Source organism: Podarcis liolepis, assembly GCF_965112155.1.
Source record: "Podarcis liolepis genome assembly, chromosome: 14".
NCBI lineage: Eukaryota > Metazoa > Chordata > Lepidosauria > Squamata > Lacertidae > Podarcis > Podarcis liolepis.
The window spans coordinates 47,497,370-47,518,167 of record NC_139569.1 but is presented as its reverse complement, the minus strand read 5'-3'; the positions used below and the strand labels follow the sequence as shown (position 1 = coordinate 47,518,167).

Here is a 20,798-nt window from a genome sequence, read left to right as displayed (position 1 = left end):
GAGAAATTATTTCTGCAGAAGATCCAGCCTGTCCCTCTTTCAGCTGTGTTTACATTTGCTCACGATATTTATCCCTTCAAAGAGTTCATAGGAGAGCACAAACAAGCATTGCAAAACACAAGGAAGCAAAGGAAAGAACTGATAAACAAACAGATCAGCAGCGAAACAGATTTTTAAAAGCCAGTAGTGTGAAAATACCATGGCATTAAATACCCTCCACCTCCCCTCCACTGGCCACTGCAGAGAGCGATAGAAGTCAGGCCTACAAAGGGAAAGGCCTCTCCCAAAAGGAACTTTTTCATCTCTTGCCAGAAGGCGGGTGAGGAGGGGGCTGTGGGCGTCTGGAGTCCCAGGGTCTTGGCACAGCAACTCCCCCCGCCATTCCTATCAAACAAAGCAATGCCTCTTAATTCTACAGCACAATCCTATCTACATGTCTACTCAAAAGTAAGCCCTGGTGAGTTTAATGGGACTCGTTCTTGGTTAAAGGTAAAGCTACCCCTGACTATTAGGTCCAGTCACGGACGACTCTGGGGTTGCGTGCTCATCTCGCTCCATAGGCCAAGGGAGCCGCTGTTTGTCTGCAGACAGCTTCTGGGTCATGTGGCCAGCATGACTAAGCTGCTTCTGGCAAACCAGAGCAGCGCACAGAAACACTGTTTACCTTCCCGCCAGAGCGGTACCTATTTATCTACTTGCACTTGACATGCTTTTGAACTGCTAGGTGGGCAGGAGCTGGGACCGAACAACGGGAGCTCACCCCACTGCGGGGATTTGAACCACCGACCTTCTGATCAGCAAGCCCTAGGCTCTGTGGTTTAGACCACAGCGCCACCTGCATCCCTTACTCTCAGTTAGGTGTGTCCTTTAACTGACACTGTTGATCACGAGTGAAACGTTCACGTCAGTGCTTTTCTTGGTGAAATTTGCTTTTGTTTAAATCGATGGGATCAAGAGGAAGGAGTGCAGTTTGTTTGAGGAGAAAAGGGTGGCACTGCTACCCTGTGCCCAAGGGTCTCCACTGAACTGGGGCAAACAACAAGCCAAGGAAACCCAAATTGCTGTTTGTTCCGATTCAGTGTTAAAGAGCAGGTTTTCCTGGGAAAAGCAGCTTGCTGGCGGGGAGAGTGCTCAGGTGCAAACCAGGAAAACGTGGAGCTGTGCCTGGAAAGCGTGGGGCAAAAAGCAAGTGTGGATCAGCCCACGGGCTCACAGCTTAAAGCAGCTTTTCAACCAACTTGAAAGAAACACTCATTTCTCTGCTTTATAATCTCCTCCTGTTTTCATGCTGTCAAATCAGCTGCATCAGACTTCGAACCCTGCAGGACGGAGCATCTGAAAGGTGAGTGATCTGACTGCAACATTAAAAGTTTCTGAGAAGGTGGAGCGGGAGAAGGAGAGATGGAGACAGCAATCTAATGCAATCCAATCTCCCCTTCCTACCCACAGGAAACAAGATCTATAACACAAAAGAGTGTACAAAACTCATTCAATATTCCATCACATACGAAAAAGGAGGCAGCGCAGAAACACCCCCAGTGACCCCCAGCAGCTGATGCAAACTCAAAGACATCTATCATCCCCCTAAGCGGCACAGCCTGCAAAACGTCGCCACAGCCATATTTCCACATATCCTGGGCAGACCACATTGTACGTGTGCGTGAACCAGGAACTACTAGACCTCAGCCATGCTCTGAAGTCATAAAACGACCACCTGTCGTTGAGCAGCTGGAAGGAAAGAGGCATGGCTCAAGGTGCTTTCTGAGTCCACATTAGTTCCAGTGTGTCAGCAAGATCTTGTTTGGAAAGTGCCGGTTGACAAAGCGTTTGGGGGCATTGAGCTGCTCCCTTCCTCTTAACTGGCAGCCTGCCGTGAAGCTAACGTCAACAGAACCGTCCTCTGAAGGGGCTGCAATGCACTTGTATGTGCCAGTGATGGTGCCTCTCGCACTGAAAGGGATCTGGATCATTCACAGCTGGATGGAGCCACACAGCCAAAGCAGAGCCAAGAGGACACAGCAAAGGTGCAAGGAGGAAGCCTTGTCCGCCCAGAGAAGAGGGGAGCCCTCCAAGCAACTGCTCTGGAGGAAAGGCAACCAAGGGCTCACATACCCCTTCCAGGCAGGATACAGAAGCAAACCTAACCAACCAAACCCATGACGACATGCTTTTGCTGCCTTCAGCATCAAGGCTTTGCCAGGGGACACACATCATGGGGAATCAATGGCTCAGCACCCTCCAATCCCCATCCCCATCCCTGACCACTGGCTATTTTGTGGCTGCTGGGAGCTGGAGGCAAACCACTTCTGGAGCCCCAGCATTGTCCGAAGCCACCTGAGTCTTAGCCGTGGCCTCCCAAGGAATTTCTGATTTCTCTTCCTACCTTATGCAGAGCTGTGTATGCTTTTCTTGGGAACACAAACGCAAAGGACACAACACACTTGACACTCGCGCTCACGGTGCAGCTGCGCCCAATACTTACCCAGCAAAGGCTTGGATTGCAAGCTTGGAAGCGTCCAAAGACCCACCGCTGACTATGCGAGCCTTGAATGGGGAAGAAGGAAAATCTCGGTTACTCTGGGGGTGGGGCGAGCAGAGCGTGCCAGACACAGAAGACACCTAGGATGGAGTTGCTAAGCAGGGCCAGCTCCACGCCAAAGCTGAAGTCCTTCCCGTTTGAAAAGACAACAGAGCCACGTTCAGCATTTAGAGAGAAACCTCCGGCAGGGCGGCTGCTGGGGGTGCCCAGGAACCCCCCGCAGGCAGTTTCCCTGCAAATCCTGGAGTGCAAGCAGGGGTGGGGGTTGGCAGCGGCCTAGGCGACAGGTTGCCACAGCAGGGCAGCAAAACTGGGAACCAGGTTTGACCGTAGCGGACCCCCGGAGCTGGCACAACTTATGAGGTCAGAGAATCACAACAGTGAGGGTTCACTCTGCATATCAATGGAAGGCATTTGGAAGACATCAACTGAGGAGGACAGACGAAGCATGGAAAGCTGGGGGAGGGGAAACATGCGCCATCTCACAACTCAAATGAAGGGACCAAACAGGTCAACTGAGTCACAAAACAAACAGTCCAACAAAAGACATGACCCTTTAAGGAAAAAGGTGATTTTGGAACCTTTTCATCCACAGAACTGCTATCTGAAAGAGAATCGGGAAGAGGAGGAATAAAGGTTAGATCAAAGAGTCTCCAAGAAACTGTGCATAGCTCAGAGTGAACAGTTACAATCCTATCTAGAGCCTGGCCAGGCAGCCCTCACAGTCCTGGCTTTGCACTCTAGGGATGAAGCAAAGAGGAACAGATCAAGAAGAGAGGCTGGATGCCCTCATCCCAAGCCCAGGTGTGCGTTTTAGGCCCGGTAAGATCTGGACTGTCACTGAGTGGTGGTGCTGGGAAGCCAGCCCCACAGACTCAGGCCAGAGGAGGCTGCGACATCATTTGGGGCACTGCTCTCAGCAGGCAGCCTCACTGCTAGGCATGTCTCTGGGAGGGGGGGTGTTTGTGTGCCTCCCTTCCGGCACACAGTAGAAACAAGGCCCTTGCATCATTCTAACAAATCTGCTCAGAAATCTCACCAAGGAAAGCAGTGAGCATATGGCACTTCCAATTGTCTCTCACATTTCATGCTGCAAAATGAGCTCCACATTAGCACATTGTTCACCAATGCTATAAAAATATAAAGCTGTCAGAGAGAGAAACTAATCTTGCTGATGATTATCACATATTTCATCCTTCTCCGAAGAAGAAAAGCCACATTTGCTGAACTAGGTGGTTCTCCTTTGATCTGATCCACCTGCAGGGCTCCTCTTGAGTTCTTAGGAGTGTTGAAGTGACGTCTGCAGCGCAGCCTGTGTCTTTCAGACATGCAGATTCCCTAGTCCTCCAACATGTCCAAGTGGAGAGGCCACATTATTACTGTTATTATTATTTAGATTTCTTACTCGCCCTTCACCATGAGGTCCAAAGGTGGGTTACACCAATTTAAACACACAAAATTAAAATCAGTTAAAGCAAATTACACCCAAGAGAACAGGGCGTGCTTGACAGTATTTCTCTCAGGTGTCAATGACACATGTTGCCGACACTTAGGAGGGAAGCTGGACCACTCCAGCAGTAACAAGCACAGTCCTCCAACACCCCCAAAGGTGGCCACAGGTCGCCTCTCTAGCTGGCTGCTGAGAGGAGTCACCTGTTGCTCAGAGACCACCTGAGCCAAGAGACTCAACATTCTTTTGTCCCTAATCCTGCAACCAAGGGCTTAGCCACACTGACCTTTAGCACTCGATTGGAGTAAACGTCAAACCGTGTTTCCTGCGTATTGCCGTTTGCTCCGATTGAACTTTAAAGAGCAAGTTTTCATGGGGAAAGTTCCAGAGCAAAAAAAAAAGGGGCACTCAAACATGGAGCTTTAAAGCACGGACAGTGCCTGGAAAGAGCAGAGGAAAGGTAACTGTGGATATGCCCTCAATGTTTTATTTTTCTTTTGCTTGTGCACCCTCACTGCTGTTTCCCCCTTCACCTTTTTACAGCCCCCTTAAATAAAATGCTTGACCAGACTTCTTGGCTGCAATGCTTTCTCTTTTCTGTGTTTCTCAGAACACTTGGACAATACCTGCTGCTTTTGGAGAGGAGGGGGGCTGAAGCTGTCAGGCAGGAATTTGGCAGGCAGCCCCCTACTCTGAGTAGACCAGTGCAAGGCAGCAGCAGCCCAGCACCAAAAAGGGAGAGAAGGCAGGTCACCTGCTGCCACCGCTGCTGGGTTGGCATCAGAGTTGAAGTTCACCATGCTTCACATCCTCTTCATCATGGTGGCACCATCTAAATTAGGGATAACCAGTGGGGCGGAGTCCAACAACATCTGGAAGGCAGCTCCCATCATTCTTGGTTGGCCATTGGCTATGCTGGATGCTGAACATCCAACATCAGTTGGAGGACCACAGGCTCCCCATCTCTGCCATCAAGACTAGAGCAAGCATTGAAGAACTGGAACCCAGTTGGACCCATTGGCCTCTGAATGGCCCTGATTCATTGGTCAGCACCTGGAGTAGCCAACAGTGTAGCCTCCAGATGTTGTCCTTGAACCACAGTTCCCATCATCCCTGACAATTGGCCTTGCTGGCCACAGGTTCCCCCACCCCTTCTTGCTGCCCTGTAGCAAAGGAGGTGACCAAGAGTTTCATGTCTTCTTGCCATTTTGCTACCAGAGAAGCCCTGGTGTGCAAGAGAACGGAGGAAGAGGGTGTGAGTCTGCTCTTGCTGCATCAGGTCACCTGCATGCCAGGACACTGGATTCAGCATCCCTCACTTGCTCAGGCAGTGAAATGCCAATCAGACTCTTTTACTGTCTTTGCGGACATGCTGTGTGAATCACACAGTCAAAAGGTAAGCAGCGATGAGGCCCCAACTGCCTCTGGAGAGCACAGTCTGAGCTGGGCTGCGAAGAGAGGCAGTCTCTAGCCACGTCCGTAGTGGCGGCGGCTCTGCTTTGTCCATCTGCTGCGATCGAGGAAATTGCTGCAGCTGAATTCGTGTTCACATTAGTTACATTTGCACCCAATGCCAAAGCTGCTTACCCTAGGCACCTAAGCCTTTAGCTCGGACCCTCAACCCTCCTGGTCTCCCCAGAGCCCTATCCCAAGGAGGTCAAATGGTCATCGCCTTTGGCGTGGGGAACCCCTGCTGCCCTGGTGTATGAAGCTGCCTACAGATCCGTCGGCTCTTACACCGTGAGCAATCTAGTTTTAACTCTACAATGATAGCAGAAGATGACTTGTTTGGCTTCTGCTCTTGCAAGCAAATGAATCCTTACATTACAAGCAAAAGACATGATGGAGAATGATAAAACATAAGCCTTTGTATAGGAGGAAGGAAAGCTGTAAGGCTGGGCTTTGTTACATGACTCCTGGTGGGCATCTCAGCACTGGGCAGCTGGTGAGGGGACATTCCACTACCTGCCACACACACACTTCAATAGTGCAGGAAAAAGAGACTCCGCTACATGGTGATTTATATGCTAGAGGAGGGAAAGCTTTGTATTAAAGACCCTTCTGAGTCAACAAAGTTCTGTCAATTTCATGCTATTTCCCTCCCGTATTTGGAAAATATTTTGCAAACCACTCACATCATGCTACAACTCTGTTTTTGCTCACATTCCAAAATGTTGTCCTCAAAATAGAGTGTCAGGCTGTGTGAATAAAAGGAAACCACCCCAGGCTTGAGATGGACTGCCCAAGGTAGGGGGCCCATTTGGTGGCAAAATCCTGCCGCCCCCCTCCCATCCTGTCCCTTTCAGATGACCTGGCTTCTCTAGTCCTCCATCACACATGTGCTGCCAAGGATGCCATGCCTCCTCAGCAAAACACAACTGCCTGTCACTGGACTTGAAAGCTGGGCAAGTCCAGCAGCAGTTAACCACCCCATCCCACCTTTCCCAGGTGACAGCACCTTAGCTCTGCAAATATGCAGATGAGTTGGAGCCCACCAGCCTCAATGGTCTTAAAACAGGGCTACTGCCAACATAGCATTGCCTCTCGCCCCCTCTTTGACCATCTGAGATGCTGAGTTACTTAATGCAAGGACGACTCTCATTTTGGTGAAGGAGTGCCCAGCAGCTTCTAGATCTACCTTCTAAACATTTTCTTTATTTTCTTAAAACACTCTTCTGCTTTCCCCCTTGTTGCCTCTTAAAACCTCATTTTTACAAACTTCTTAATGCTGGCAGTTGGGTTTCTTGGCTGTCTTTGTGCAAGCTCCAAGGGATGTTGCTGCATCCTGGGCTGAGACTGTCTGGCTTCATGATGCATAAGGGAGGCAGGAGAGAAAAGCCAAGCACTTTGGGCCCCGGTGAGAGGGGTGGAAGATGGGTGCTCTCGGTCTCCTCTCACCAATACTGGCCTTGCACCACTGGGCTTCACATCCCCCCAAAGTGGGGTGGGGCACAGCTGGGCTGCCAGCGGTTTTACTCCTCCCGTACCATGCCTGCCTCAGTGGGGGAATGCTTTCCTAAGAACAGGGAAATAAGCTGTGTGCATGAGATAAGAGGAAGGAAGGAAGGAAGGAAGGAAGGAAGGAAGGAAGGAAGGAAGGAAGGAAGGAAGGAAGGAAGGGGACAAGTGGGAGCCAGAAGCTGAGCAAGCAGGCTGGCTATAGGACTGCCAAGCTATTTATTGGCATGTTGATTTTACACATACGCTTTCACAGAACGAGAAACAGTAACATTGTGTACAAGCACACCCACGAGTCTTCATTTTGTCTTTTATAGATCTTGCACGTCTTTTTCGGTTGTCCCTATTTTTATGCCTCCTCCTGCTGTTCTCTCTGTCTCTGCTAGGGTTGCCATATCTTGAAGAGAAAAAGAGAGGTCAGCCCAAGTCGCTGCCAGCCCAAGCCAAAGAAAGTGGTATGCGGGTGTGGGTGTGTGAGGTCGATGTGCCCGCGTGCCTCTTTTCTTGGCTCGGGCTGGCAGCAGACACAGCCCAAAAATAACCACCGAAGGCGTTCTACTCCATATAGCATCTGGGGAATCACTTTTCCAACAAAAGCTTTTAGTGCCGGGATCACCAGTTGCCCTCCCCTCGAATAAAAAAAGCTGAGCAGAGCACCGATTGTCCTACGTGTTAGAAGGGCTACAGTCTTGAAGTGGGCAAGCCAGCTAGATGTAGCTTGGAAAGTGATACCAAGATATTTAAAAAAAGGACACTGTTCAATTTTGTGTTCATCTAAAGACCATCTAAATGTGTGGCGAGCTCTAGTAAATACCACAATTTTTGTTTTGTCATAATTGATCTTTAGAGAGTTTTGGGAACAATAAGCTGCGAGCCCCTCCAGCATGCTGTGTAGGCCCCTTCGAGTGAGTGCCATCCTCTGCTTTATATTGTGGTGCAGATCTGGGAATACTGGATGGCACTGAAGCCAGCCTGTCTCCAACAGGCAACCATGTCTGCTAAGTGGGTGGACCATGGCTTTCTCGCTTTCCCCCTTGCTTCAGGCCGCAAGGCTAGCTCAAGCGCAGCTAGCTGGACCACCAAGCTGGAACTGACCAAGGCCAGTTGCTTGGTGTGCTTCAGGCTGGTGCCACTGAAGCTGACAAGGAGGTGGCTTGTCAGTCCAGAATTATGCAGGCCAGAGAAGCCCCTTGTCATTTCACAGTGGTCTACAGCTAAGTACTTAATTTGCTTTTGCAATTGTGCCAGATGCTTCCTTAAGCTAAGTGTCAGCATGGAAGCTCTTTCCAAGATGGCATCTCAGGGCCTGGTAGTCACCCACAGAGCGGCCACTGGGCAGAACGACTGGGAGGAAAGGAGTCCCCAGACCCTCTTGTTAGGGTGCCCCCAAATGCTTCTCCCTTTCAGGGCCACTGCTGCCTAGTTGAAGCCACTGGATACTCTTCCCTCCCCGACCTCAATCACAGAACCCTGGGAGCTTGGCATCTGCCTAGGGTGGGATAAAGGTAAAGGGACCCCTGACTGTTAGGTCCAGTCACGGATGACTCTGGGGTTGTGGCGCCCATCTTGCTTTATTGGCTGAGGAAGCCGGTGTACAGCTTCTGGGTCATGTGGCCAGCATGACTAAGCCACTTCTGACGAACCAGAGCAGTTCATGGAAACGCTGTTTACCTTCCCGCCGGAGCGGTACCTATTTATCTACAGTGGTGCCCCGCAAGATGAATGCCTCGCAAGACGGAAAACTCGCTAGACGAAAGAGTTTTCTGTTTTGGAGGTGCTTCGCAAAACGAATTTCCTATGGGCTTGCTTCGGGAGACAATGTATTGCAAGCTCCTGCTGGTTTTTTTTCTCTCTCCCCCCCCCCTTTTTCTAAGCCGCTAAGCCGCTTATCAGCTGATCCGATCAGCAGATAAGCCGCTAAAAGCCGCTAATAGTGCTAATAGCGCTAATCTGCTAATCCTTCAATGGGCTTGCTTCGCAAGACGAAAAAACCGCTAGACAAGAGAATCACAGAACGGATTCTTTTCGTCTTGCGAGGCACCAGTGTACTTGCACTTTGTGCTTTCAAACTGCTATGTTGGCAGGAGAAGGGACTGAGCAATGGGAGCTCACCCCGTTGTGGGGATTCGAACTGCCGACCTTCTGATCAGCAAGCAAATCCCTTTGCTACTAGACCATGAGCAAACAGCCCTTTTCCAGGGACCTCCACCATGACTGAAGGAGAAGTTGCACATGTGGAAGATGCTCTCACTCTTTTCCCTTTATGTGTTTTCCTATGACGAAAATAAGCTGGTGGAAAATAAAATAAAGAGCTGTCTTCCCTGGGTTGCAAGGAAGTCAGGATGGTATAAAAACAGTGTTGTTGCTGTGAAGGCAACTGAGGCCTAATGGCATGGATGGATAGCATTGCCCATTCCTTAGAGAAGGCGGGGGATCTCTCCCCTCTCCTGTCAGTAGCCCAGATGCTTCCTGTCCAGCCCTCTGTACTCTTCTTCCAAGCTGCACAGGACCATCAACTAACTTGCAATACTTAATATGGGGGCAAAACCATGGGCATAAATCACACAGGTGTATGGCAATAATTAAAACTCTTTCTCTTGGCCATGGAAATAAAGCCAATTCAATTACAATACCTTAATTACAGTGGAGGTGGTGGAATGATTAAAACGAGGAGGGAGGGGAGATGCAACTTAAGAGGTTGTGTCACCTTCCCAAAGTGACTGATCCATCAGCAAATGGGCTGTTGGGGGCGACGCCGTTCTTACGCAGGGCTGAACAAATATCTCACAGCGTTTAGAAACTATACTCAAGGCTTCCTGTGTAAAAGAAGCATTACACTACAAATTACATGGTTTAATTGAGGGCACACACTGAAGAATTAGAGCGCTCACACAGGAGGACTTTGACTTAATTGGAGCTCCGCGGCCTGTAACTAGGAGCTGCGTAAGCAACACACACACACACACACAGAGAGAGAGAGAGAGAGAGAGAGAATTTGTATATGTGCATGTTTTTTCTGGGAGAAGGGTAGAACCTTGTACAGAGCAAATTAACAGCCTGGCTCCTCCCTGCCTAGTTTGTCTAATGGCAAAAGCCATATCCTCCAACATTTCTCCAATGAAAACAAGGATGTTCCATTCCATAATGATCATTTTACTATTTATACCCTACATATTTTACTGGGTTGCCCCAGCCACCCTAGGAAGCTTCCAACCTATAAAAAAACATAACAAAGCATTAAACATTAAAAAAAAAAAACTTCCCCATACAGGATTGCCTTCAGAGAGCTCGGGAGGCAAATAATTCCATCCCCTCCAACATTTCTCCAATGAAATTAGGGACAGCCTAAGGAATAGCAGGACATTCCAGGATCAAATCAGAAACCGGGATGGCTTCTCTAAATCAGGGACGTCCCTGGAAAATAGGGGCACTTGGAGGGTCTGAAATGCAAGCCTTCCAGGCAGACCCTATGTCACCTTTAATTATGGGGTAAATGAGCATTTCTGAGCAACTCTCAAGGCAGGGGGGAAAGAGAGTCCAGTAAGTTCCAGTTCTAGACATTTTTATTCCAGAAGCTGCCAAGCTCCATTGCTGCCCCCCTTAGCCCCCGATTTCCCTGGAAGGGGGCAGCACAGAGCCATTTCCCAGCCCCCAAGTGCTCTCTGTAACTGTGGGTACGGGGAGGGATCAGGGAGGGTCACAGGGGCAAGCAATTTGGAGTCCAACAATCTTTTAATTAGTGCCCAGTTGCTGGGAGGCAGTCAAAGTGGTAACGAGGGAGGCACCAAAATCAGTCATAACAACCCAAAGGAAACCATGCAGGAATAATGGATTCTAAAATTACCACTCCGCTGCAAACGTATTAAGGCGGATTTGCCTTGAGCACGTTCTGTTGCCCAGAGCAGATACGGAGAATATAACAACGTTCAGCGCTCAAAAGAGAATATTAAGGCTCACGCATCATAAGGAATGAATAGCACTTGTCTGATCCAGAGAAGGTCAGAGCAGAATTATGATTGGTTGATGGGAGAAATGAAAAACTGCTGCCAGCCTCTCCGGAGCAACGAGGCAGGAAAATTAGCCACAGTGCATGTCGGACTGCCCTGTGACCACTCATAAGTGCCGCTGAGCACCCGTCACCTCCCTTCTTCCCCCCTTTCCTCTTAAAAGTGGTGCAGGGAGTTGCATGGGGCTGGGTGCTTAGTGCTCCACATTATGGAGGGTTTGCCAGGTGTTAAATGGGTGCCTGTCTGTTAAAGACAGGATCAAGGAGGCGCCACCCCATGCCAACTCCCAAGGCAGGAGGGGCAAGAAGTGTCTTTTCCAAATGAGTCAGAGCCAATCGCCTGCTGGTCACAAAATTAGGGGGAATATGGGCTCATTCGCTGAGCCTCTGCAAAAGACAGCTGGATCAGGAGACAACGTGCACCAGCCTCCTCTCCTGACCTGCTCCAGAGAAAAGGAAGGGGAAGAAGGGATGGACATTTCTGCACCCAGCCATGGCCCAAAGTACTCCCTGACGTCACACATTTGCAGCCTGTCTGAATAGGTGGAAGGAACCAAGGATAGACCACCCCTAGGTTGGAACAAAACAGTCACTGTGCCTTCTTTCAGCCAGCGTGCTTCAATCACAATCCTCATAAAACTGCGCTCACTTTTGGAGCAGAGGGCATGTGTGTCCCTTCCTCCAGGAAATCTTCCAGGAGGCCCAAGAAATTGCCAGGATTTGGCGTTACAGCCCAGAGCCAGAGCCCTGCAGGATTCAACCATTTGTGGCCGTCTCCTTCTCAGTTACTTAGGAAGACTGTGAAGCTTCTGTGCAGAGAAAACTCCAGCCAACCTTCTCTGCTGTGATCAGCCACTGCAAGGAGGAAGGAGATGGGGTGGCCTTTGCAAAAGCCCAGAGCAAAAGCCCAGCCATTACTCCCCTCCCCGGCAAAAAGCTGCAGAGGCTGAATGTATTAATACATGGCCACATGGGGGCAAACCTGGAGCTCCGAATTAACAGCACACAACATATGGAGCAGAGATAGATGGGAGGGGCTCAGGAGCAGTGATGGATTGACAAATTCCCAGGTGCAAACATCGAGGGGCTGCTCTGTTATTTAGCATTTATGGGAGAGAGTGAGGAGGGGAGGGGGCCTTTACAGAAAGGGCTTTCCCCTTCCATGAAGAAGCACAACTGGCAAAGAACACTCTAGCAAACGGTGATCAATTCAAATGCTGCTGTTAATGCGGGGAGGCGCAAAAACTCTTGCTGCAGAAAAGGTCTTGAATTGTCCCTCTGACTCTCCAGCAGAGCCAAAAAGCATTTTAATTATCTGCGCAGAAAAGGCAGATCTCCAGCTCTGCCTCTCCTCCATCCCCCCCAGGGCTAAATTAGTGAGAAAGTCACCCAGGCCGTGGAGCACATTTTCTTGGAATCAGCGAGAAGTGGTTTTGTAAGAGAGGGGGTTAGACAGGCATGGAGATCGCAGTTGAGAGCAGCCTCTCCCAATCTGGCGCTCCCCCCCCCCCATGTTCTTGGGGCTGCTGGGTGATGGGAGTTGGAGCCCAGCAACAGCTGGAGCACAGCGGGCTCTTGGGGGCTGTTCTGCAGGGGGACACAGGTGACCTTATGTGTTGGAGGGGAACGCGGAAAGCCCTGTGGCTTTAATAGGAGGCCCCATCCAGCAAACCCCAAAAGCGGCAAGCAGCTGAAAAACCTTGCAGTGCAATTGCACAATCCCCATTTACTCCAAAGGGGGCTGTGCACCCACAATGCTTCCCTCCCTCCCAGCACACACACACACAAGCCTGACCTCCTTTTCACTTCCATTTCCACTCCAGCTGCTCTGCCAAATGCCTTTTTTTAAGCTCAGGCATTATTTATCCGTAAACTACTATATGCGACATGAGCACAACATGCCACGATTACGGAAACGGCTCTTCAATGGCCCGGATCCTCTCGCTGCTTAAGGAAGAAGTGGGTTGCCTTATTTACACAGGGGGAGCCCAGAGCTCAGATGCTTCTGACCTCCAGCTAAGACACAAAGATGCTTCTCCTCTGTCACGGTCTTTTCTTTGGGCACAGGAGTCAGAGGCAGCAGGCAAGCAGCCTGCAGAGAGTCAGGCCCGGGCATGGAAAGGGCAGTTCTAAGCTTGCCTCATTGCTGAGGCCTGCAACATTCACTGTTCAGAAGGGATCTGAAACAGGGGACTCTTCCATCATTGCTGATCTCAAGGCTACATTCAGGGTCCCCTGCCCCCTTCCTCTCTCTAGGCAACACCTTCCCTCCCCATCTAGGAAATGTTTTCCCCACCAGAGAGGCTCCCCTGCCCTCTCCCCTGCAAATGCCTTTTCAGTACCAGGAAGAGACCTTGCCATCTCCCCCATGACTTGAGATGTTTTGACGCTGCTGAATATTTTGCACCAGCCTTTTGCCGGTTGTTTAGTATTCATTTATTGTTTTGCTATCTTTGTTATAGGAACCATCCTAGAAATATTTATTCAAAGCTGATATAGGAGCTCACATGAACACAGCACATCCAAAGGCAGTTCCAAATTCCAGATGAGTCCAGTGGCCCCTGCCTGCCACAACACCCCCATCCCAAAAAGCAAGTCCACAAGATTGGCGTGTCCAGCTGCAGCCATTCTCTGGTGCAGAGACCAAAATGCAAAGCCCAGAACTGTTGAGCCACAAGGGTCACAGGCTTTGACCTGATTTCCCCTGCAGCCGAGAGACCCAGACACCCCTCCCATAGCACATCAGTGCTAGCCTGGCTCAGTCCAAAGGACACAGAGCTGGCAAGTCTAAATGCACTCAGAGCAGGCCCTCTCGAGCTCAAAGCATCACAACGCCTCACCCCATGGGCCCATTTGCAAGGGGGATCCTGCCTCACTTCAATTTGGAACCTGACTTGCTTAGACACCGCTCTGGATGACTCACTTCAGCCTCTGAGAGCCAACAGAAAATTGCTGCCCGCCAGAACCTCCCTCTGGCTCTGACCAGCTCTCTCGAGGACTGGCTGGCAAACAATCTCACACTTGGTGCTGATGCTTCCTTTCCTGTCTCTGCACAGCTCCTGAAAAAGCAACACATTTTTCCAGGAGCCCCCAGAATCTCTACCTTGCCAAAGTGTTTTGCTAAATCAAAGCGCCCTGGCTGCGGTAGTGGACTGGATGAGGGTCAATAAATTGAGCTTGACTTCTGGAAAGACAAAGGCCTTGTGGGTGAGTGGTTCCTGTGTCGAGGAGATGCGTCAACTGCACGGCACTTCATCTGAAGGAGCAGGAACGCAGTCTGGGGGAACACCTTTGTCCATCTCTGTCACTAGAGGTCCAAGAGACCTTTGGGGCCAGGAGAGCTTTCCACCAGCTCCAGCTGGAGCACCAGCTGCAAGCATTCCTGGACAGTGACAGCATCACCAGAGGGGTTTGTGCCTTGATAACTTCAGGACTTGATCACTCTGCCATGCTTTATGTGGGACTGCCCTTGTAACTGGTGTTTAAATCCCTATATGGCCTAGGACCCTCATACTGACAGGACCGCCTCTCCTGGTATGTTCACGGAGGACCTTACGGTCTTCAAACAAAAAACATCTTGGAGGTCCCGGGCCACAGGGAGGTTAGGCTGGCCTCAACCAGAGCCAGGGCTTTTTCGGCTGTGGCCCCGATGTGGTGGAACGCTCTGTCACAGGAGACTAGGGCCCTGTGGGACTTGACATCTTTCCGCAGGGCCTGCAAGACAGAGCTGTTCCACCAGGCCTTTGGCCAAGGCATAGTCTGACCCCCTCCTTTGGTAATCCTCACAGAACTCTAGCCCAATGGTTGCCATTAATTTGATTTTGAACTGATACTAAAATGAATTGATTTTAGAATGTTGTGTTACTTTTATTGTTGTTAACCGCTCTGAGCCCGGCTTTGGCTGGGGAGGGTGGGATATAAATAAAATATTATTATTATTATTATTATTATTATTATTATTATTATTATTATTATTAATATTATTAGCTGCAGCTAGTGCAAAATGTAGCAGCTGGATTCCTCACAGGAGTAGGCAATGGTTGACATGTCCCTGCGCCACTGAGAGAGACACACCGGTTGCCAATCTGCAACTGGGTCCGGCTCAAAGTTCCTGCGTTAATTCACAAATCCTGAAACAGCTTGGGATGCAAATTCCGTCTGCTCCACATTGATCGCTGAGATTCTCTGATGGGGCATTCTGAATGTGGTCCCTGAGGTTCAGTTGGCCTTTACTAGGGACTGTGCTGTTAGTGCTTCACACCCTGCCCTGTGGAACTCCCTGCCAGTAGAGGTTTGGCAGAAACTGACCCTGACTTCTTTTAGATGTCCTCTAAAAATGGCATGATTTAGAGAGGAATATGGATTTTCTTTTAACCAACCAGCATTTATGGTTGTTTTTATTGATCTCGCTTGTTGTATATCGCCTTGCTGCACTTTTATGAAACTGTGGTCTAGAAATATTTAAATAAAGAATATAAATAAATAAGGAAATTGTAAGTGAAATGACAGCATACTCTTCTCCTTTTTGCCCCTACCTCCACCTGTTTTCCTCAGCTGTCTCTGCATGGACTGACACTTAAGTTGATAGCATACACAGGAGAAGGACCTGGAGATCTTAGCAGACCATATTATGGAATCCCCTCCTAAGAGAGGTAAGACTGGCTCCCTTGCTGTTATCCTTCTGCCAGCAGGCTAAGACCTATCCAGACAGGCCTTTGAAAACTAAGGGGCAGATGATGCTGACCACTGGGCTGCTGTCAGGGCAGACCATCATTTAATGCTGCTTTTAAATCTGTTTTGATATATTTTAACTATTGCTTCTAACTAGGTTTGGTTTTATTACTGTGTCATTTTATAAGGATGTCTTTAAATCTTGTCAGCCGCCTTGAATCCCATTTTTTAAAGAAAGGCGGGATACAAGCAGATTAAATTAAAAAATTAATATAAAATGAAGTATGAGCCAGCCCTGGAATGCAGCGGCCAAAAATCCTAATGCAATTCTGGGCTGGATCAACAGGAAGAGAGTGTCCAGATTACGAGAAGTTAACGTGCTGCTTTATTTTGTTTTGGTCAGACGTCACCTGGAGTACTGTGTCCTGGAGGTTCCCAAGCACAGCATGGCTGCCCCCATCAGTCAGCGGACTTCCTGCATTGGCCAGGGGCTGGACTAGATGACTTATGGGGGCCCATCCTACTTTTCCATTCTATGATTCCTTTTCCTTCCTCGGTATGCTGCTTGGAGTGGGGGCTGATAGGAGGCTCCAGGGACTCTGCAGCGCCAAGAAAGTGGCTCTCCAGTGAGCCCACCTCCCTCCTTAGCTCAGCTTCTGTCGTTCAGGAATGCTGCTTGCTCTGTCTGCCGTGGGTTGAGTTTAATGGAGGCTGCTTTTCCCTTTCCGAAATGCAATGATGGAGAAATATTCAAATGCGGTGCAACTAAGGAGGGGGGACTGCCTTTCATCCAAGCATTAAAAGATTAACTTGTGCTCTTTTCCACAGCGGGATGAGCACGGCAATGTCTAAATATGCCCTTGAGGCTGACATTCACGCCCAGGTATGATCTCAGCTCTGGTGAATATATTTTAATCTATTTCCATCAAGAGGCCACAGAAGCTTGAAGAAGCACATAGTTGTTGCTGGATTGTTAATCCCTGCAGGCTCAGGAGCACTACCAGATCTGCACAGAAATCTACCATGGAAGTGCAAATGGAGGCTTTAGCCGAGACTCTTGCATTGTAGAGGGTTGGACTAGATGACCCTCGGAGTTCCTTCCAACTCTACAATTCTATGAACTGTCCCATCATTGGGTCACTCAAAGAATCTTTGGAACTCTATGGCCAAGTTTTTCTGCAGTCTCATTTTGCCCTGAAAATCCCTGGCCAAAGAGCCTGGCCTGTGTTCCACAAATCCCATCGCACACTTTTGATGGAGTGCCTGTATTCAGGCCAGGGCACAGGTTGGTCTGCCAGCCAGGTAAGCCAAACAGGCCATGGCGACAGCCAGACTTGAAAGGAGGCTGTGCTGTCACCTGCGAGCCTTGCTCTCAGCACAGGGGCTCTTCTTTGAATAAAATAGGACTGAAATTGGTCTGGAAAATGGGCTGCGGAGGCCCTGATCTTTGCATGTTGTTATATTTGGTACTGTTGTGCTGTTTCACTATGTTATTATGAAATAGAAGAACTGAAACCCAGCTGGACCTCATGGCCTCCTGACGTCTCAATAGCGGGCAGGGCAGGGTACCCATTGCTCAGCCCATTTCCTAGGGCCAGCCTCTCTTGAGTCTTATGTAAGGAGGAAAGCCATAACTCCCCAATGCAAAAAGGGTTGGGGACTGAAGACACGGAAGGGAGGCAGCTGTTGCACACCGTGAAGGAGTATGATGGGGATGTGGAGAAGCAACAAGCCAGGACCAGGAAGCTGAAACCAAAAATGAGGTCCATAACATCCCCCAGATTGAGATGCCCCTGGAATCCAAAGAACTGCAGATGCGATGAACATCTGTAGATTGCAGATTCCAGATGAAAGTGGCACACTGGCCTGCAGGTTCCAAGCATCCTCTGTGATTTCATCAGCTATGGGATGAGAGGGGAAGACAAGCCCCTTTCAGAAAGGCTCACTGGGAGCAAGACTTGGTGGGCCTTGGGTTGTTCACCTGACCCAACAAGGGAGCAAGCTGAAAGGGGCTGGCAAAGAGGGACAGTGAGAAGGAGGAGGAAGATGAATGATGAGCAAAATGACAAGGATATGGCCACATCCAAGGGAGCCTGGCTGCAGAGGGACAGCAGGAAGGAGAGAAAGGAATCTGGGTGAGGAGGCAGAAGCAAAGGAGAGAGGAGCGAAAGAGGCAGTGCGGAAGAGGAGGAGATGGAAGCAGAGGAGGCAGGCTGGTACTTCCCAGAGAGGGGAGTGCCAGAGAGGCCAGAGAACGGCAGTTGCAAGGAAGGAACAGCAGCCTGAAGAGGAGCAGCAAGATTCAACCATGACATGACATTTTGGGGAGGATGGAAGAGTAACAAGAGCCAGTTGGACAGGGGGCAACGCACCACTGCCCCAGGGCTTAGGGCTTGCAACTGGAGATAATGAAGTGCAACAAAGTAGTGTCCGAGTCTTCCAGCCATTCATTCCCAGAGCAGTGAGCAGTTTTCCCTAGCCTGGTACCCTCCAGAGGGTGTTGGACTCCTATCAGCCCCTGCCAGCAGGGCCAATAGCCAGGCATGCTGGGAGTTGTAGTCTATCAACACCCGGAGGGCACCAAGTTGGCTAGCAGAGTGGGATCCTGGTGCCTTTTGAAGCTGAGCTGCTCCCAGCAAGCCTCCCAAGACACAGGATCCCAGCAGGGCAGGCAGCGCCGCTTCATCAGAACCGGGTTCCCACCACCCTCAGGTGGGGCTTCCCGCTGCTTCACGACACACTCCCAAGGGGAGTAGACAGATGCCTCACTGCACAAACATGCAGAGACTGAAAGACTGCACAGGCATCAGAGGCCAGAATGCAGGGAAACATCATTGCCTGCAGGAAGAAAGAAAGGGTCACCCAAGCCCTGCCTAGAACACAGTCTAGAACAGGGGTCAGCAAACTTAGTGCTCTTCTGGCCGGTGTCTCCAGCGCTGATCGTGTGGCGGGCCGGAAGGCAGGGGAGCGCATGCCCATACACGTGCGCACACACTATTTCCGGTGCACTTCCAGGTCAGAGGAGCACCGGAAATAGCTTGTGCGCATGTGCACGGGCCTCCTCCAACCTGGATGTGCAATGGAAATTATGCTTGCGCATGTGCAAATAACACTTGCGCATGCACAAATAACACTTGCGCATGCACAAATAACGCTTGCGCATGCGCAAATAAAGCTTGTGCATATGCACAAGCTATTTCCAGTGCTCCTCTGACCCAGAAGTGGGCAGCCGCATAGCGCAGTGCTGGTAAGAGCAGGCGGTGGCAGTCACCGTGGGCCGGATAAACGAGTCCCCCGGGCCTTATCTGGCCCACGGGCCTTAGTTGGGGGACACCTGGTCTAGAAGATCCCCTCCATCCCCACTCAGTATTTAAAAGAGCCGGGCAAAGCTACAGTGATGATGCCCATGGTTGCAAAGAAACCTTAGCCAATCAATGGCTCCAAAAACAACACACACCCCTTTGTTGGCTGTGAGATGAATGTCACAGAATCCATGGAGATCTGAAGGCCACCCATGTCCTCCACCAGCCCTGAGGAAGAATCCGTCATGGACCACAGCAGACAAGAGAGGGAGAGATCCATCATCCCAGCCTCTCATCTCAGCTGGGAGGCTGACCGTGGCCAGTTTCACATGAAGATCAAGCAGTGGCACAGAAGATTAAGTCACATGGAGGCCGCTCCGGATCCAGCTCAGCACCTCCCACCTGGACATTTCCACCACACCTCCAGAATCCCCCTTGGCGGCTTGTTTACATCAGCAGAGCTCAAGTTCCTGGATCCATGTCCTGAGATGCTTTGCCATTGTGGATTGCGGCTGGGCAGTGGGGAGGGCAGCAGCCAAGACTGCTTGCATAGATTGAGACTGCAGGAGAAGAGATGTCTTCTGGCTCAAGAGAACTAAAAACCTTCTGAGCGAAGACATCGCTATACAGCAACTCAAGGGAGTCATTTGCCGTATTGGCAGATTGGGGGAGGCAACCCCAGAAAATTATGCTCCATTGGTCTCTTCCTCTGAACCTCCATGAACCTGGTGCCCTCTAGATGTTCTGGACTCACAGGAGCCCTCCCCACAGCAGTCTCCTGTTGGGTCCAATAAGTGCAAGGTGCAGCTCCCCCTCTAGGGACAATCCTGCTTGTTTCAAGAAGGGGGGCAGCCCGTCAAAGCAAAGTGAGCACCAACAGACCTGCTTGGGGAAAGGAGGCTGTGCAGCCCCTGAGCTCGCCCCCCCCCATGGTTTATGCTTGGTGAAGCTCCCCTGCCTGGGAAGAGATGTTCTGGGAGACATGGGCCCCCCACCCACATTCAGGGCCACTGCAGCTCTGAAGTCAGAAAGGGGATCCCAGCAGAAAAGACAGGGTTTTCTTTCACACAGCTTGTCTCTTGACACATTACAACACTCCACCTTATGAAAATGCAAGGTTCGATTGAAAGCTGTAGGAAAACACGCATAGCTCCAACCTGAAAAACCATGTCAATGTGGCTGGCCTAGAACAGCAAAATGCAACAGAGCACTTCTCTCCTCTTCCGCAACCCCAAAAGTTGAGGCTGCAGGAGAAGAGATGACTTCTGGCTCAACAGAACTAAAAACCTTCTGAGCAAAAATGTCACTATACGGCAACTCAAGGGAGTCATCTGCCGTATTGGCAGATTGGGGGAGGCAACCCCAGAAAATTTGGCATCAAAGGCATTCAACCAAAGCGCATCAAAGGCATTCAACCAACTGAGCATTTGATAAATGGGAGGCCGCATGGAAAAGAGCCATAGGAACATGTCCCCTATTAGGGTCTGATGCTCAGGGAATGTTTGAAGGCCTAAAAGTTCTCCTGAAGCCTCTTTGATCTCTGCTGGACAAGCACACCATTTATTTCCCTCTCTTGCATGTCAGATCTCCTTTTCTTCTTAGGACACAATCTGGAACACTTATTGTTAAGTAAATGACAGCAAATTGTTCAATGAATTGGACAGGCCAAAAAGATCTTGAGAAATCAGTTCTAGAACTCCCACAGGTTTGTTGTTGTTGTTTTTTTACAGAAAAGATTCCAGAATGAGGATGCTCCCATCCTGCACTTTAGAAGGGGTTTGAGTACATGATATGTAAAGCATTCATCACTTCAAGACAGAGATAGATACATTAAGAAGGATAACATTTCAACCATCAATAAATTCTTTTTGG

At 49.9% G+C, this 20,798-nt stretch overlaps 1 protein-coding gene across 2 annotated transcripts in view; it reads right to left on the bottom strand.

The window, feature by feature from the left end:
• The window catches only part of UNC13C (unc-13 homolog C), a 135,763-nt gene that overhangs the window by 104,613 nt on the left and 10,352 nt on the right, over positions 1-20,798 (bottom strand). For both annotated transcript variants that reach the window (XM_083475499.1, XM_083475500.1), the window contains exons 3-4: positions 3,121-3,143; positions 2,483-2,544 (exon numbers count right to left, since the gene is read on the bottom strand). In XM_083475499.1, the coding sequence (XP_083331625.1) occupies positions 2,483-2,544; positions 3,121-3,143 (85 nt within the window). The remainder of the gene's footprint in view (positions 1-2,482; positions 2,545-3,120; positions 3,144-20,798) is intronic.